This window comes from Octopus bimaculoides, chromosome 18 (genome assembly GCF_046866305.1).
Source record: "Octopus bimaculoides isolate indiv1 chromosome 18, ASM4686630v1, whole genome shotgun sequence".
NCBI lineage: Eukaryota > Metazoa > Mollusca > Cephalopoda > Octopoda > Octopodidae > Octopus > Octopus bimaculoides.
The window spans coordinates 50,801,765-50,822,594 of NC_142945.1; the positions used below are offsets into that span (position 1 = coordinate 50,801,765).

General features: G+C 33.0%; 2 protein-coding genes across 5 annotated transcripts; both read left to right on the top strand.

Moving 5' to 3' along the window:
* The first annotated feature begins 414 nt into the window (after positions 1-414).
* LOC128249830 (uncharacterized) lies at positions 415-10,368 on the top strand. The gene is made up of 6 exons (XM_052974372.1): positions 415-533; positions 2,279-2,378; positions 5,002-5,083; positions 7,454-7,489; positions 9,387-9,422; positions 10,145-10,368. The coding sequence occupies exons 1-6, from the start codon at positions 494-496 to the stop codon at positions 10,202-10,204; spliced, it is 354 nt and encodes a 117-aa protein (XP_052830332.1). The 5' UTR covers positions 415-493; the 3' UTR covers positions 10,205-10,368.
* Positions 10,369-14,537: 4,169 nt separating this feature from the next.
* Positions 14,538-20,248, top strand: LOC128249831 (uncharacterized). Of its 4 annotated transcripts, XM_052974374.2 has the most exons (6): positions 14,550-14,737; positions 16,593-16,692; positions 18,071-18,201; positions 18,485-18,566; positions 19,347-19,385; positions 20,023-20,248. In XM_052974374.2, exons 3-6 carry the CDS (start codon positions 18,128-18,130, stop codon positions 20,080-20,082), a joined length of 255 nt encoding a protein of 84 aa, XP_052830334.1. In that variant the 5' UTR covers positions 14,550-14,737; positions 16,593-16,692; positions 18,071-18,127; the 3' UTR covers positions 20,083-20,248. The 4 variants fall into 4 exon arrangements, with proteins under 4 accessions (XP_089222399.1, XP_089222398.1, XP_052830334.1 ...); XM_089366273.1 differs by lacking the exon at positions 18,485-18,566 and having other exon boundaries at positions 14,538-14,737; positions 16,593-16,719; XM_089366272.1 differs by lacking the exon at positions 18,485-18,566 and having other exon boundaries at positions 14,542-14,737.
* Positions 20,249-20,830: the final 582 nt, after the last annotated feature.

A 20,830-nucleotide genomic window follows, 5' to 3' on the forward strand; every position in this document is an offset into this window, starting at 1 on the left:
TTCGGTCATCTGTTTGTATTCAAAACGGAGAATACTTATGATTATCGTATATTATTATACAGGCATATGTGTGTGTGACGGTTTTCCTTCAGTTTATGTCTACCAAGTCCACCCGGAAGTTTTTGGTCGGCATTGCATTATATTGGAAGACACTTGCACAAGGTACCACGCAGTGGGACTGAACCCAGAAACATGTTTATGAAGTAAACTTTCTACCACTTTCTACGCATGTGTCAGTTGTGATTAATTGCCTGTATTCTTTGAATTTTATGAACATAACACGTTCCCATTTGGAACATTCATTTCCCAAAGGGAAATAAAAACATAAATATTAAGAAGTCGCACATAAATTATTAACAGACAGATTTTTCAGTTCGTTAATTACAAATGCAAGCAAACATATGTTACTACATATTTCAGACTTTAAATAAGTGTTGAAGATGTATAAATAAACTATTACATTTTACGAATAGGTCGAGGAAAGAGCCACATCATGAGAAATCTTATTCTTCTTATATTCGCTTTTCACATTGGTATGTAGAATCAGGGAAACAATTTTCTGTCTATATACCTTATGAAATTCTATATCGATTGTATTTATATTAATATCTTTGCATCAATATATTATACACATTTATACTTATGGCTGTATATTTTTATCTATCAAATTATTTGCACTTTCACGTATACATCTATATTGCTCCGTACTTAAGCTTATATATTTCAGACTGAGATACAAATATATATGTGGAAGACCGTAGTCTCGATACGTAAAAAAAACACATTCTTTTCTGTTAATGAGAACAACATATGTATACATATAATCTTTTATTCTTTTTTACTTGTTTAAGTCATTTGATTGCGGCCTAGTACTTATTCCATCGGTCTCTTTTTCCGAACCCCTAAGTTACAGGGGCGTAAACACAGCACCATCGGATGTCAAAAGATGTTAGGGGGGTACAGACAGGGTCACACAAACATACACACACACGCGCGCAAACACACGCACACACACAGACACACGCACACACACACATATATATATATATATATATATATATATATATATATATATATATATATATATATATATATATAAATATGTATACAGACATGTATATGTGAATATTGTATAATTATATATGTGTGTATATATACATAGATATATATATGCATGTATATATAAATATATATATGTATATGTATATATATGTATATGTGTATATATATATATATATATATATATATATATATATATATATATATATATATATATATATATATATATATATATATATATATATATATATATATATATATATATACATATACATATATATACATATACATATATATATATATATATATATATATATATATATATATATATGCATATATATATAAATATGTATATGTATATATATATATATATATATATATATATATATATATATATATATATATATATATATATATATATATATATATATATATATATATGTTTTTACGTGTCATTATTTGGTTCAAGCGATGGAAGCATATCTGAGAGTATTTCTTAGCACATTTAGTGCTCACATTGCATATCAAAACGAAAATAGGTCGATAAGATAAAAGACAAACGAGCGAAAGAGAGAGAGAGGGAGGGAGAGAGAGAAAGGGAGAGAGAGAAAGAGAGAGAGAGAAAGAGAGAGAGAGAGAAAGAGAGAGGGAGAGAGAAAGAGAGAGAAACTGATGCAACGCTGGAATTAGTCTAACCTGGGCGTAGGTTCACAGTTTTTCAGGCAAGGTGTAAATTGTTTACACCACTCGTACTTCTTGACAGGTAATTATTTTGTCGGCACCAAAAGTTTGCGAAGACAAATTCGATGAAGATAGAATTTGAAATCTGACGTAATGTAGGTCTAAAGGAAGCTAAGTTGTGTGCCCGGCATACGAATGATTCTGCAAGCTCGCGTACGAATTGTTCCTTCGCACATGAGCGTAAGTTAAATGTCAGTTACGAATATCCATAAAAACGTACTAGAAAACAATCTCTGCGAACTACCACTAATTACGGACAGGGAAGTTTATAATTAGTGTAGAACGATATTGATTTGTCTATCCTTCTATTTACAACCAAGTGCCATATGTACTGCATTGAAACTTGAAAATGATCTAAGGATTTGGGAAAGCCACATTATAATGGCTTCGTCATTCTGTTCAGAAAGTACTTTCCAAGTGTCTTTTATTCAGTACACAAAAACAGGCAAGACATAACACTGTAATTTCTAATTTATAGATGAATTAGTCAATGGAAAAATACCAATGTGTATTTTAAATACAACCCGATGCAAACATCTAAAGCAGAAGGATGTGGAGGGGACGGAAGACATTTGCCTGTATGTATAATAATATAATAATTATGCAAAGAAAAAAAATATATATATATATGGCTCGTTCTCCTGCTCTCATCCATCTCCACGATCCTCTCCAACACCACCTTCCTCACAGGCTCCCATCATAGTCCTTATCATATCATTGACCCCTTTACCTACACTCCTAGCAACATCATTTACTGCATCCCATGCTCTTTGGGTTTTTTTTCTCTGTACGTCGCGTGGCCATCCGGTTCACGGAGCACCTCCAAAACATTAGACTTCCCAATGGCTCCGGTCTCGCGCCATTTCCGTTCTACTGGTCATTCATTACAACTGTGTTCGGATTCCTTGCACTGGGCCATCCGAACACGACCTTCGCCGTGAACAAGATTTAATCTTCGCTTTTCACTCCTTTGCGTCACATGGGTTCAAACCCCCCCCACCCCACTCTTTATCTGACAGCAACTTCCTCTCTCCCCTCCTACCCACCTCTCCTGCCTTGCTCTGACACTACTTCCACTCTTCACTCATACCCACATTACCCCTTCATTGATAGCCCTCCATCCCCATCCTACCCTCACACATACCCCTCCTACATACACCGGCCCTACACCCACACATGTATATGCTATATTGAAGAACAGCAGAAATATCACAAAAACCGTTACTCAGAGAATGTAACGGGAATATTAGTTCTCTTTTATTCTAAAGAAAACTGTCCACTGGTACTATTGTTTCCACCTTATTTCACATTTATGTGCTTACACCGGTATATATATATATATATATGCATATGTGTATGCATATATATATATATATATATATATATATATACTCTTTACTCTTTACTCTCTATTACTTGTTTCAGTCATTTGACTGCGGCCATGCTGGAGCATCGCCTTTAGTCGAGCAAATCGACCCCATGACTTATCCTTTAGAAGCCTAGTACTTATTCTATCGTTATCTTTTGTCGAACCACTAGGTTACGGAGACGTAAACACACCAGCATCGGTTGTCAATCAATGTTGGTGGGGGGACAAACACAGACACACGAGCATACAAACACACACACACACACACACACACACACATATATATATATATATATATACATATATATATATATATATATATATATATATATATATATATATATGTATATATATATATATATATATATATATATATATATATATATATATATATATATATATATATATATATATATATATATATATATGTATACATGTCTCTTAAAGGATAGAGCTCAAAATCAATGCATTGAAGATACTTTATTGCAGCAACAATTATAATAACAGAAACACCCACAATAAGCCAAACCTATGCACATTTCAATAGGGTATCCCGGAAAAATAAACCACATCATAAGATGTCTCGTAAAATATTGTAACAAATTACAACATATTACAAATTTCTGGATACTCCATCTCATCAGGGTCGCATTATTGCCATCACCAATACTATTATTAGCAAAACACACACATCATCCAAGAGGGTGAAAGAATAATCGACGGCACGCAACCTACCATCGTTATTTTCTTACAGAATGTAAACAAACCAGTCAACCGATACGTCGCTGGATTTCGGTTGACTGGTTTGTTTACATTCTGTAAGAAAATAACGATGGTAGGTTGCGTGCCGTCGATTATTCTTTCACCCTCTTGGATGATGTGTGTGTTTTGCTAATAATAGTATTGGTGATGGCAATAATGCGACCCTGATGAGATGGAGTATCCAGAAATTTGTAATATGTTGTAATTTGTTACAATATTTTACGAGACATCTTATGATGTGGTTTATTTTTCCGGGATACCCCATTGAAATGTGCATAGGTTTGGCTTATTGTGGTTGTTTCTGTTATTATAATTGTTGCTGCAATAAAGTATCTTCAATGCATTGATTTTGAGCTCTATCCTTTAAGAGACATGTATACATATATATATACAAAAACTCAACTCTGAGCTTTTTGCTAAGACTGTTAACAGATACTATATATTTTGTAAAATTTGTTTTATAAAAGTATATATTTAATATATATATATATATATATATATATATATATATATATATATATATACGACGGGCTTCTTTCAGTTTCTGTCTACCAAATCCTCTCGCAATGCTTTGGTCGGCCCAAGACACTTGCTCAAGGTGCTGCGCAGTGGGACTGAAGCCGGAACCATGTGGTTGGTATATCATATATAGTATATATATACTTCTAATATAACGATAGAATTTTATTAAAATGTTTTCTCAGTGGACACCATATGAACAATACCTTTTAAAGGGAAAATTATATAACTACAATTTAAGGCAAAAATCATTATTTGCCAAAATAGTTAGAAATATACTCTAAATTTTCTAGACGATTTAGTGACCCTGTTTTGGAAGTTAAACGCATCCACTTCGATGATGCATGTTAAACTTTCAGAAACACACAAAATAGATTGTTTAAAGATTGATAAAGATTGATAAACATTTATTGTGTGTATTATCGGTACGTTCGTAACTTCGTCCTTTCTCTGACAACGTTATAGTGAACAGTTTCAATAATATATGTATTTGGTTGTCGTTATTTTTTTCTAATTCGATTTAATTTAATGACGATTTTTCTGGTTTACAGGAAGTACGATGAATTCCTTAAATGCGTTTTTTTAGGTGTCGACTACTGTCATGACTATTATAGATTTTTCCATTCATGTGCCGTAAGTTGTCTACTATTTTACTTTTGTTGGGAGACGAGTACGACATAAAGCTAATCAATACAGAATATATCATATTTCTACCTTTTGTTGATTTTTCTTTCGATTCAGACTGGCCTTTGACAAAAGAAATGCCACACTTTGATGGTGGAAGCATCGGAGATGTTGAACAACATGGGCTTTCATATTGCAACTTTTTTCAATATTACTATTATATTTATTTGCCAATAAGTACCAAACATCGAAAGAAAGAGTTGGTCAAACTAATGATGTGTATGTTATATATTCTAAACGCATTATTATTCTAGCGAATGAAGGATCTGAAAAGTATAATTCATTAACAAACAATGATCATCCTTGTGGCATACTTGATAGATTTTATAAAATAACCTAATGATATTTTAACATCTGCGTCCTTTGAATTTGAAATCTATTTTCACTGAGCTTAAACAAACATGTTTAATGCCATAGTTGACATTCAACCACCAGCATTCTCAGGACACTTTTTTCCATCTAACATAAACCTTAGGTCTTTGGATGATACTCGGTCGGAACATGGAATGAAATGCAAATAATAATAATAATAATAATAATAATAATAATAATAATAATAATAATAATAATAATAATAATAAATGCCCGGATGCAGTAATTATGCCCGGATGCAGTACCAGGCAGTGGCTCTCATGGCTTCTGATCTTAACTGATTGGAAGTGTTATCATGTACATTGTTTTGTCTTGGTATAAAAGATGGGCTACAGCAAATATTCTGCTTAATACCACAGATTTGCTTGTCAGTTGTTTGACCTTAACCAGTTGAGCGTGTCCCTTAGTGGCTGATGATATGTGCATCTCTGATCATGAGCATAAGTTGTGGGGGAGCATCATAGCCATGTGTTGAGAGGAATTATTTGGGGTTTGAATAATTCAACTTTGGAAACATGGGTGTTTTGCTCAACATCGTTAAACAAACCTTATTCAGGGACCTTTTGAGCGGGATGGGTTACTCGACCTGAAGAAAATTCTAACTGGGCCCCACCTGCAAGGTCATGCGCTGTTTATCTTGATATGAGATCACCATGTCGCATACATATGGTTGTGATGCATGTGCCTGGTGTACCCTTATCAGACGGGTAGTCATGATGGGTATATTGGGCTTCGTATATTTTACCCCAGTGTCACTTTGATGGCATGCACTGCTCTCTTACTCAATAATAATAATAATAATAGTAATAATAATAATAATAATAATAATAATAATAATAATAATAATAATAATAATAATAGGAGAAATAGGTGGAAAACCGAGTTTAGTACAGCTGCAGAAGACAAGGCAATTACGGACAGCTAGGATAATTTTCTTTTCCAACAGTCTAATCTTTTGAGTGTATAATAATAACAACAATAATAATAATAATAATAATAATAATAATAATAATAATAATAATAATAATAATAATAATAATAACTACAACAACAACAACAATAATAATAAAAAAATAATAATAAAAATAATAGTACCACCCTACTAATGAGCTTGAAGGAGTATTACGTATGTGAAAGCATTCAGTGATGATATTGGGATGGAATTTGTTATTGAAAATGTGGTAGCCAACTTTCCAGAAAGGGAAACTGAACACATCGCATTCAGCAGCAGTGTTGGAGTCATGAACGTACTCGAGTAGGAAGAAACTTACAGTCATCTTGGAATAAATGAGGGCTCTGGCATTCAACATGCAAGTATGAATGAGAAGAGTTCGTGTCAGTATTTTCCACATGAAGTGGCAAGCCGAATATCGGCATGCAATTGCCTACCCTATTGTCTTTTTCGATGTTTTCAAGCACAGCATTGTCCCAACCATTGTCAAAAAAAAAATCTAGCATGACCTGGTTGGCATTTAACAAGGAGTTGGGTTATGCATCTATTCGGGCACGACATTCAACAAATCTTTTGATCCAGCAGCCTTGAACTCCGTCTTGTTCTGGGACCACATTTGCTCACTTTTTTGTAATCCTCTTGTCCCTCCCCACAATATGTCAGACTTTCTACCTTTAGCAGAAAGTATTATTTTCATTCGTAATATATGTATCATTAATGTTACTTCTGCTAATTAATATTATCCTTTTTTAACTATTGAGTGTATATTCATACATTCATTCATATACTACGTAGCACTGTATGATTTCATGAGAAACCGAATTTACTCACTTGAATTATATTATTCATTAGTCAGAAAGTGTATATTATTAGCAATGTTATAATATTATATGGCGAAATCCATAAACTCATAAAGTTATATTTAAGAAACTATATTATATACGATTTTTGTTTTTAGAATTTATATTATAAATATCTTACCTCTTTCATTTTAGCGAAAGATACTAATCGAGCAAGAGAGAAGACTTAAGGTACGTGATGTCATCGCATCGACTGAAAAATCATTTCAACTGCAGTGCAAATATAATATTTTAATTTACACCAGCATAGATATTTTAACATAACTACTTTACTTTGTTATATAGTAAACTGAATAACAGTGTTAAATTGATTTGTCAAATTTGTTAAATATTTGATAAACGACTTAATAACATTCCTAATGCAATATGACAACATAAATATATCAGTTATTAACTGTAGCAACAAGGTAGCGAGTTGGCAGAGTCATTTATGCGCTGGACAAAATGTTAAGCGGTGTTTAGTCTCTCTGAGTTCAAATACCACCGAGGTCAACTTTCGATTTCACCTTTTCCGGGAAAAAAAATTGGGTCGATGTAATCAACTAGTTCCTATCCCGAGGTTTGAGTCCTTGTGCCTTTAGCAGAAAGGGCTATTTATTTCACTAATACCTTAATTATTTGCGGGTCTATAAAATAAGTCCCAGCTAAAACCTAGCGTCGATATAATCGACTAACTCCCTTCATCGATATCCCTGGCCTTCAGCAAAAATTCGACAAGCTGTTGGCATCGCTTTTAGTGTCCAGTTTCTTGTTCAAGGTCATCACTTTCCTAGTTTGTCTCTCTAATTTCTCTGTGCTATATTGAATTAAAAAGACAACCCATCTATTCATTGTTCTTGTCCTATTCTTTCCATTAAGTCTACCAACTATAAATAACTTGGTCATCCTTAAGTATTCTCGCCTAAAGTAAATGAAAAGTATATCACACTTATTAATCATCAAGTTCATCCTCAGATCTGAACGAAGTATATTCGATGTCTAAATACAGGAATTTATTTCACGTTCAGTCTTGCAGAAAATCATGCAGTTAAATCAACGTTTTCATTACATTTGAAACTGAGTCATGATGCCACATTCTCTGATATCTATGTGGGTGAGATCACACTTATCACGAACAGATTATTCCCCTCAACTGTCACTGTCCAGATACTAAACTTCACTACAAACTCTCCAGATAATGTTACATCTGTGTTACATGTTCTCATCGATCTTCTGAAAAAAATTAATACTCTCAGTAGGTATCTGTATCAAATAAAGTCTTTATACAATCCAGAAAGTGGACTGTGGTATGTTATAAGCGTTCGTATAGTTCATCCATGCTTTCCCATATCAATATGTATTTTTTTTCTAGCTCTTCATTCTATCTATTAGTGTCGATACCTTGTCCCTCGGTGTCTAATCCTGCAGCATCTCTATTCACAACGGGGTTAGACAAGAACTGTATGTCGATGAACACATTGCCTTTCATAAATCGGGTGGGGGGGATCAATAGAAGAAGTAAGATTTCTGTGTGGGTTTCAATTTCACCTCCCTTGAAATTGCTGAATTTATACAAACATTTCACACAAAAAAACCTTAAGGCAATGGCGGGCAGAATTATTAACACTCCGTACCAAACAGTTAGGGTCATCTTGTACTTTTTTATGAACTAAGTCCAAATACTACCGATGGCGACTCTGCCTCTCATCTTTTCGGGATCGGCAAAAAGTGCAGTCTCTGCTCACAATATTAAAGGCTCTGTGCCTATAGCAGGAATGAATATTATTGTAATCGATATTATCTTTATCATTAATGTTACCTCTGACAATTGACATTATGCTTTTTTACCATTGATTTATATTGAGTCATTTATCAATATATTAAACATTACATTGTGAACTCATGAGACAACGAATTTGCACCTTTGAATTACATTATCCTTCATCAGAGGGTGGATGTTACTAGCAATGTTTTGATATTATTTGACGAAATCCAGGTCAAACTCAAAAAGTTATATTTTTTAACACATATTAAATAGAATTTTAGTTTTCGGATTTATACTTTAAGGATATTTCCTCTTTCATTTTAGGAAAGGCTCAGAAATGGTTCCAGTTCCCAAAATAAGGTACGTGATGTCATCGCATCTACTGAATACTCATTTGAACTGCAATATGAACATACTACTTTAATTTACACTAGCATAAAAAAACATATTGTAAGGTAACCGCTTTGCTATATTACATTGTAAAGAGAATATCAGTGTCATATAGATTTATTATATTTTTGAAATATTTGATAAACGAGTTAATAATATTCCGAGAGCAATATGACAATATCGATAAATCAATTAATACTGGTAGTAATGAGCTGGCTCTATCGTTAGCACGTTCTGGTTTGAAATTCCGCGGAAGACGACTTTGCCTTTCATATTCTAGGATTTGATACATTAAATACAAGTCAAGTGGTGCTGGTGTCGATGTGATCAACCCAAAATTTCAGGGCTTCTGCCTATATAAGAAATAGCCATTACTTGTAGCAGTAAAAGTAACTGATGATAAATCTATTATCATATCAGTCCTACAGGAAACATAATATCAATGTTGTTTACGTACATTAAAATCATTGTTTTTCGTCAAATTATGAAAAATATATGCAACAAAACGTGTCATTTTCATGGAATTATCACAATATGAACATACACATTCGCCATTCAAAAACTCCCGATGTTGAAATTCCTATTCGTCATTGATTTCTGGAGAAAAGTTCGTCGCAAATGAATTTCATATATATATTTTCTTTTGGCATTTATGAACATGTCCCATATTTGTTTTTCTATTCTCTTTACAGATGTTGTTCACAGCAGCAGCCGTTACTGCATTTGTGGGAACATTATTAATGCATAACTAAGTAAATTGAATGCTACCACGATAATATTATCGTTGATTCTGAAAATTTGGACGATGCGCCAGTTATGCTTTCTTGAAATATGTCATTCACGAAAGAATGTGTTAAAACAATTAAATATATATATATTTTTAACTTACTTCTAATAAAGCCTCGAACGTTCAAAATCTATTTAATTATTTTATTATGTTACTGCATACATCGAAACACCACTCACTGTATTAGAAAACAATCTACCTAATTCAGAAGAATTGTATATACTTTGTTACACAATATAGTAATTAATATTATTCTCAATATTGGAAGTACCTGTATTTATTGGTGTGTAAATACTCAGTGTATATGTGCGTACTGCTTCATCTGTATTTAAATACGTATATGTACATAAACACCTACCCATGTACAGATATTTATATATACATATACATATGGATTCAGGGACTTATATACTCTCACACACAGATTTTACAGTTAGCGATTTCATAAATACAAGAGGAATTTTCAAAATAAAATATATAGAAAGTTTCTGAGGATTTTTTTTCTACACATGGAGCAGGAGAGAAAAAACAGAAGAAGAAGGAAGGGAGAAGAGAAGTGAACGGGAGAAAGGAAGACAGGAAAGAATGAGGGAAGAAGACTGAAAAATAAACAGAAAAAAGAATGTATCTGGGGATGGTCTGTTATGAACAAGTAGTTATTGCTTAATGAAATTTCAATATTTATATAGATATTAAAATTGTTTTGTATTTCTGAAGTCAATACAAAGCATTCTTGTGGAGGCGCAATGGCCCAGTGGTTAGGGCAGCGGACTCGCGGTCATAAGATCGCGGTTTCGATTCCCAGACCGGGCGTTGTGAGTGTTTATTGAGCGAAAACACCTAAAGCTCCACGAGGCTCCGGCAGGGGATGGTATCGAACCCCGCTGTACTCTTCCACCACAACTTTCTCTCACTCTTACTTCCTGCTTCTGTTGTGCCTGTAATTCTAAGGGTCAGCCTTGTCACACTGTGTCACGCTGAATATCCCCGAGAACTACGTTAAGGGTACACGTGTCTGTGGAGTGCTCAGCCACTTGCACGTTAATTTCACGAGCAGGCTGCTTCGTTGATCGGATCAACTGGAACCCTCGACGTCGTAAGCGACGGAGTGCCAACACAATGACAACAAAGCATCCTACGCAAGGACAGCACGCGCCTTTGGAAATCGAACTCATGACTATATACGTACATACATACATACATACATATATGTGTGTGTGCGTGTTTGTGTGTGTGTGTGTGTGTGTTTGTGTGTGTATGTATAAATATATACTTCATAATAACAACAATATTAATATAGGTCGCTACAGACCTAAATTAGCATTATATAACTATAGTATTGAAATTACATTAATCAGTGACACATTTAAGTGTCTACCCGCTAGAAATAAGAGTTAAAAGTTCATCTGGACCACCAAAAATATTTATGGTGAAAAAACAGATTCAACAATACACGGGTCTGTGAAGGGAAAAGAGTTTCTTACATATTTATATGGCATAAAGCTATATGTTTAATGGAACATTGCTATATATGGACAGGTTAATGATTTGATATAAAGATCTTACTTTATTCAGCACATTCGAACATTTTCAAATATTTTCCCACTCCACCACGTTGAAATATGCTTAATTGCTTTGCCCCAAAGTGTAGACAGCCTCAGTGTCAAATCAACAGCAAAATTATTCAGACGCGAATATTTATATAGATATTAATATTCATATTATTATCGAAGGCAATACAAATAGTTTACAATTACAATAATATAAAGATAGGTGGTTGCACACCTAAATCAGTATGATATAGCTATAGAATTTTGAATGGATTTGGTGGTCGAAAATTGAAAGAAACTCGTTGTAAATACATACATATATATATATATATATATATATATATATATATATATATATATGTGTGTGTGTGTGTGTGTGTGTGTGTGTGTGTGTGTGTGTGTGTGTGTGTGTGTGTGTGTGTGTATGTATTTATACGTATATATGTATGTATGTGTGTATATATATATATATATATATATATATATATATATATATATATATATATATATATATATATATATATATATATATATTTATGTATTTATGCATGTATTTGTGTGTCTGTATTTGCCACCACAACATCGTTTGACGCCAATATGGGTGTGATCACATCCGCATAAGCAATATTTTCGGCAAAAGAGAACGATAAAATAAGTAATTGGATTACACAGAATAATTCCTGCAATCGATGTGTTCGACGAAACGCAGTGCTCCATCATGGCCGATCTGAAATGAGTGAAACAAGTAAAAGAACAATAGAATAAAATACATAGATATATAAATATACGTATATGTATGTATACATATACACACACACTATAATAGTTATTTAATTTCGTATTATTTATAGTGGAAATTATATTGCCTACATTTCTCGATGTTGAGTATCCCATTCTTATGGTTATATTGGAAGATATATTTGAATAACTATTGTCCTTTTGAAAAACATATATATAACACTGGATCCTTCTCCTGGATCCAGTGTTACTTGTTGTGCTTCACATTCCCTGAATAGATCTTCCTTAAAATGGTTTTGCTTCCTTATCTTCTCCATCTAGTCTCTCATAGTACAGCTTCTGAGTTGTTCTAATATATTATATTGTTTAAACTCTATACATATTGCCTTGTAGCTTTTAATCTTAATTGCACACGCTTTAATCTTTGCTTTAAACATATCCTATATAACCAGAGCGCCCTTCACTACCAGGTGCTATTTCTTATTTATGTAAGTCTTATCTCTTTCATGAGCCTCATATAACCACTCCTTACTTCCTCGATCTTATTTTAACCCTTCCGCATTTTATTGATATCTTCTTCCATTCTCCTTTATGAGAATGTTTCTTTGTTTCTTTCTATATTTCCCTAAACATTTCCATCATCTCTGTGATGACGTAAGCGGTGGTATACATCGAGGAATTTAATTCAGTAATATCCGTAATTGGAATTTTCATGACAACTTAATATACTAGCCTCGTTGATTCCGATAGGATTACTTCGAAATATTGAAATTTCTCTCATGTCTGTGCTATGTGTTTTAAGGCTTCTAACACACTATTGATAATAAATAAAAGGAAACGTGTATTTAGATACATGTTAAGAAAATAGCCCAGGTTTAAACTAAAGTTCGTGTTATTATTATTTATCTATTTTTTGTTATTTCTAGTAGTATAATTGTCATTATCATTAACATTATCATTATTATTAAACAAATATCTTTAACAAATATATTTCATATTGACAAAAAAACAATAAATACTTTTTTTATAAGTCATTATATTATCCAATAATATTTGTGTGTAGGTGCGTATGCTTGCGTCAGTGTATATGCGTTTTAACATGTGTACGCATATACAATATACCGACCTACCTGTGTAACATTCAGTATACCATCTTTCCAGGTTGTAATGTCTAAATCTATCAGTGGTTTGCAGAGGTCCGGAGGAGAGATCTCATGCTTTGCTCCGCCATTCTCTCTACATGTTAAACATGTATGCCTTATATATATATATATATATATATATATATATATATATATATATATATATATATATATATATATATATATATATATATATATATATATATATATATATATATATATATATATATATATATATATATATATATATATATATATGTGTGTGTATATATATATATATATATATATATATATACATATATGTATATACATATATGTATATACATATACATTTATATATACAGAATATGAGGAGTTTAGTCCATTGTCTGATTTAAACGATGAGGTATGCTGGGAGCAATTGTTATAGCAGGTCTGCGCTTATCAAGATCACAGCTAAGGCTGGATCAAGCGACCCGTCTTAAGCTTCCGTAATACTATGTATATATTGTTTTAGTGGAAAATGAAAACCAAAGCAGAACGAGTATCTCAGGTCATTTAGAATAATTTGATTAGATTCAAGTTAATTCATCTTGCGGTTATTGAATTGTTCTTAATGACTTGAGATTCTCGTTCTTCTTCAAAACATAGATAAATAACTTACTTTCTCAATAGATAAATAACTTACTTTCTCAATAGATAAATAACTTACTTTCTCGTACATACCTAGCCGGGGAAACTTTTGATACCACCCTGTAAGTACAAAATGGAGACTAAATATGTATTTCCTTCTAAAAGTTTTGTAATATGCATTGTCAATATAACTGAAATTATAGTGTTCAGCAACATACATCGGCCAGGACATAAATTCTGAACGTCAAAGCGTTGAAGAATTCATACAAATAAAATATAATAGGAGATAATATATTACAATAGTCCGAGCTAGCATATGCTACTGCATGTTTCAGAACTACAATATAACATCTTATGAGTGAAGAAAAGACAGTTGCATCAATACAATACGTGTCTAAATACAAAAAAAAAGAATCATGATGAAACTGTCTTTATTCATTTTTTTTCTATTCTTCGGTAAGTAGTTATGGTAATATCATTTCATTGACATAGGCTTCATATATTAATATATCATTCAATACTTTTGTCACTCCATGAATATAACTAACAAACCAGCTTTTCTCCGTATGCATACATTTTATACTTTATCTACGAATATATCTGTACTTCCATTTAGTCAATCCTAGCTTGCCTCAGTCGCTTCCACAACCTTCAAAGATCAAGCATAGACACATAAACACATATACACGCATGAAAGCACGTACACGAACACATATAGGCATATGGTTGGATGCATAAACATACACATAAATAAATATATATATATAAATATGTATACATAAACACACACCTGGCTCGAGTAAGTCTCTCAGGTTTCTCGTGTGTTGGCTTATGCATATATATATGTAAAATCCATATATATATATTGTGAGGGGGCAGCCATCATGTATGTATAAAACAGTCGACTTTCGGTTTCCGTCTAAAAATCCATTCAGAAGAGTTTCGCGGGCCGGAGGATTTATTAGCAGCATGTTACCTAAGGTATCCCGTAGTGTGACTGGATTCCGAAATAGATGGATAGAAAGTTAGGTTCTGTGTGAAAAAGCAGATAAAACTCAATTTGCGGCACAACTTCATGCACTATACTCTTTAGAAAATCTACTGTGAAGCCTGGCCCATATATATTAATATTTGAATATCTAATTAAATTCTAATTAATTATAAAAAATATATTCCCTGTACATTTTTCACTTCGTTTCTCCTGTAACACTTTTGGCATCTATCCATATATCTATCTGTCTATCGATACACACACACACACACACATACACACATACACACACACATATACATACATGCATACATACATACATACTTACATACATACATACATACATATATACATGCGTTCACTAAGCTGACATGCTTTCACTAAGCTAATGACCCACAGCTCGAACATTCTTTTCTTATTCACATGGACCTCACACTTACCCCTCAGTCTATGCAAGGGAATACATATACTCAACAAACCCAACTTACCTATCCACAGATAGTACAAACCATCTAATTGTTGCCATCCTCTACTAATTAAATGCAATCCTTACGGAGGAGACAAGTCAGTTTGACCGAACTGGGTTTAGTTCTTCGACACAAAAGGTCATGGTATTTAAACGCTGAGGGTCATATAGGTTATGGGGTTCATAAAACCTCAAATGTGATACAGCAGAACCATATTTGTTACCCCCATATATAAATATTGTTACCAATAAAATGCCCGTAATTCATCGAACGGCAACTAAATTCCTCATCGTCTGATCGTAGGCGTCATCGTATAAGTGTATTTGTGCATGTGTGTACACATAAAATTGTGTGTATGTCTATTTGTGCCTAGTAATAAAAAACATATGTCTTAAACATATGTCTTAAATCTCACGCATTAGAGTTATGTAATAGACAAGAAAAATCATTAGAAAATCAAGACAAATTCCACCATAGGACGCAGAAATTAAAATGAAACATGAGAAAACCGGAAATACTCATCGCCCGTGTAATCGTCAGCTCATAGATATATCTAAATCTTCCTCCTCATAAATATAATTTAAAACTTATTTACAAAGATTCAAAGCAATTTCGTACAAAATACTTTTCACATGTCACAACCTATAGCCCCCAAAATTTTTAGCATGCGTGACGCAAAAGTTTTTCTTTTGTTGAACACCAATTTTAAAACCATATCCTCGGTCATGATAACGATTATATTTTGTAAAATGTGATATGAAAAAATACAATTGTTAGGTAATTTCATTATTTGCAAAATGTATTCAGTATATTTTGATATGAAACAACTAACGCGACAATTTCCATTCTCTAGATAAATTAATCACGGCTGAAAAGAGATGCGACGAATTGGCACAAAAGTATTGTGTTAAAGAATATGCGAAACTTACCGTACCAAAATTAGCAACTTGCGAGTATGTATTATAGATAAGCTACAGATGGTATGAATTATATTATGCAGTATTTGTGTGTGTGTGTATGTGTGTGTGTCTGCGTGCATGTTCGTATGTATGTGTTGTGCATACAAGTGAAAGTCATGCTTGCGAGCTGACAGGTCACAATGATTAGACTATCAAGCTGACAATCATGAAGTAGTGAGATCAATTCGTGGTCCAGGCTGCGTGTTGTTTTCTTGAGGAAGACACTATATTTCACGTTATTCCACTTCACTCAGCAGTAGAAGTGAGCTACGATGTAACTGGTGCCAAATTAAATTGGTCTTGCCTTTTCCTTGAAAAGCATGTGGCGCGGAGTGGGGCCAATGATATGCATGGCTGATTGCTTGTTAACTTTCAAGGCGCAATCCTATTGTCATTCATGACCGACAGGCTCTTTACCCCTTACCTATATATGTATACAAACATACATACACACAATGCATATATACATACAAATATATATGCATATGTGCGTGCGTGCGTGTTTGTGTATGCGTAAGTATGCGATATTCCGGACGTATGTCAATGTGCTTGAGACCTGAAATTGGTTTGTTACTTAGGAGCACAAGAGAAAAAGTGCATTCGAGGTAAGATCAAAATTTATAAGGTAAGTACTGAACATATTCGTTCGGCCCAACTACTTAAAATAATTCTTACATGTGGCCATAATGCTTTGGCGGTGTGTATGTAAGAATATGAACACAGATATGAAAATAATTTTACATTCAAACGCAGGATAATGCTAATAATATTGTATTAAGAGGATAAACTATCCATATTTTGCAGAGGAACCTGTCGACAGCCAGCAATGATTATACGTCAAGTACTTTACTATTAAGCAAAACCGACTCAAATTTAAGAGATATAGACCTAGCTTTAAAAGACGCTATCATACGTTAAATTCAACTTACGTGGAAAGTTAACAAAGCTTATGCTGTATTACTAGCATTATCTTGCATTTGCGAATAAAGTTATTTCCTTATCTGTGTCTTACAATACATATCAACGATTCTAAAGCAATCTTTATTTGTAGACGTTCAACGTAACTCGAATATATGTATATATATATATATATATATATATAAATGAGCATGTAAAGTTTAATTTTTAAAAGGGATAACTTTAAGATACAATGATGTGCGTGTATGTATTATTGATAAGCTACAGTTGGTATGAATTATATTATGCAGTATGTGTGTGTGTGTGTACGTGTGTGTGTCTGCGTGCATGTTAGTACGTTTGTGTTGTGCCTACAAGTGAAAGTCATGTTTGCGAGCTGACAGGTCACAATGATTAGATTATCAGGCTGACAATCATGAAGTAGTGAGATCAATTCGTCATTTACTCGTTTCAGCCATGCGACTGCAGTCATGCTGGAGCAACACTGTTCGACATTTCACCGAGACCCCTCATGAAGGCTGGAGGGTATGTCAGCCGAAACGTTGTGTTAACAACAAACAAGATGAGAACAAATATCCGTCGAATGTAAATAATATAAATAATGTACATAATTCCACTTCTCTTAAATATAGAACTGCAAAAAGACTGCCACGTGAAAGTTATTGTCTGCTATGCTGAAACAAATGTACTCCGTCCACTTTATTTAAGATTATTTTGTGTGTAATATATTTGCAAAATTTTTTCGCCCCTCGAAACTGTGACCTAGTCACTGACATCTTCAGAGTACAAACATTTTAATGGTGGAAATATTTGAATGTCCTCTCATATTTTTTCCGTAGAAATTTTCGGTTTCAATTTTATTTTTCAGGCCATACTTAGAGTTTCTTCGTTGCTTTGATTTAAAAGACGAGCCTTGCTTTAACTACTATAAGAACAAGTACGACTGTGGGGTAAGATATCTGTCACCCTATTTTTCTTGGAAGACAAGTAAGACAAAGAACCACAAAATACAGGCTGTTGAATTCAGACAGTTATTGGACTGAAGAAAGGTCACTGATAGGCGATGAATCGATGTGAAAGTTAAACACCAACACTGTTTGATTTCAATCATTTCCAATAATAAACGTGTATATTTAAAATATATTTACGATAAATTAGGGCGAAAATTCGATAGTGTGGATGATTTTAAAAGAAATTTCATGCACAATTTCCCTCTCATTATAATAGAAATGAATGAAGGTATTTTGTAAAATGTCATTCATTTCCTCTCAGGTGTCATACTTGTAACATGCTGTATGTATGTTCTAAAAGTCTATAAGCATGAATATCGAATACGCCTCACATTTGTCTTTGATCTCTCTAATGGATACTTCTTCCCACGTTGTCATGTCTTCTTTTGATGTTTACTATTATTATTTTTATCATTATTATTATTATTATTATTATTATTATTATTATTATTATTATTATTATTATGATTATCATTATTATCTCTGATATGTGTCTTCTTGTCAATGGATTAACATTATATCACTCCCTTACATAACATATGACATAGCACCGCGAGGATGACATGAAAACACGAAGTTGCATGCTTCAAGATCATAATCGTTAATCACAATAATTATTTTACTAAACATTTTATTAATTTTTCAAAAATATATGTGAAAGAGAAAATAAATACTATTACGTTACATATTTATAACGATATATTTCCTTTTTTCTTTTAGGCAATAATGGGTAAAATAGATTCCAGTAACCAAACAAAGGTGCGTGATATAGTAACTACCTTATTATCATTTTCACCGCGGTATCGCGGATGCAATTCGTAATTTATCACGAAATAAATTGTTAATGTAATTTAACTAATTTCCTACATTTTACTATATGACGAATAACTATGTAATACAGATTCATTATATTTCTAAAATATTTGATCAAATACCTAATAACATTCCTTGAGTAATATCAACACGTCCATTATTTTAACACATTCATTCTTACATGTAGCAAAAGTATTAACTAACTGCAAAAGTTGTTACGGTATCGATCCAATGGAAAGTACGTTATTAATATGGCGCATGTACATTAACATCGCTATGTTTCTCGTCAAGATATAACAATACACATGTAGTAAATATGGGTATAATTTTCAGAAAATTATTACAGCAAAAAACACACACAATTGCCATTCAAATGCACACAAATCTTGTTAAGTCACTTAGTCATTTATTATTCGTGACAAAATTCTGTCGGACCAACTACTACTTGGTTTGATAATCTGTAAAATTGTTATACGTTGAAGAAACGATTTCAGATCAAATCACTTGCGTGAGAAATGCATTTTATAAAACAAATTTTCGTACAAACGTATGATGCTCTACATTTTTTCTGTTCTCTTTATAGATGTCGTTCCTATCAGCAATCGCTACTGTTTTTGTGGGAATATTATTAACGTATAACTAAGTAAGGTGAATGCTACCATAAACATACACCTATCTTATTCTGAATATTTTAATGAGGCACCAGTCATGTGCCTCTGAAACATTTCGACACCATAGGATGAATTCAACAATTTTAAAAACATTTTGTTATTTCTATTTTACTCCTAATAAAACTACAAATCTCAATATTTACTTAGTTATTTTGTACTTTTATGGCAGTAATTTAAAATATTCCTCCAGTACAGTTCTGACAACATGTACGGAATTCATATTTTCCCCGTCCAAATGATTTTGAAGTCTGCGGAATAAATGACAATCAGAAGGGGTAATGTCTGGTGAATAGGGTGGATGGGCATCGTTTACCACTCACACTACTCCAGCTTTTGGAACGTCATCCACGCTGTATGTGGCGGAGTATTTTGCTGATGGAAGAACGCCTTTGTCTTGAAATCAAATATGGTAGTTTTTTTCTTCTAGCGCTGACTTAAGCCGGTGACGCTGCTCGCAGTAGATCTCCTTTGGTTTGGGTTTAATTGTTCAAAATGGACTAAACCTTTCATATCCCACCAAACAGGCAACAACATCTTATGTGGGTGAAGACTTTCTTTAGCCTGTCTGTGGCGCTTGATATTTTTATAGAAAACTATTTCTCGTCACCAGTCACTATTCAATTCAAAAAAGGTTTATTTGTGAGAAATGTCAGCAAAGAAGAATACACATTCACTCTGTGCGCGCGATTAGACTTAGAAACTCTGTGGAGACAACATTGA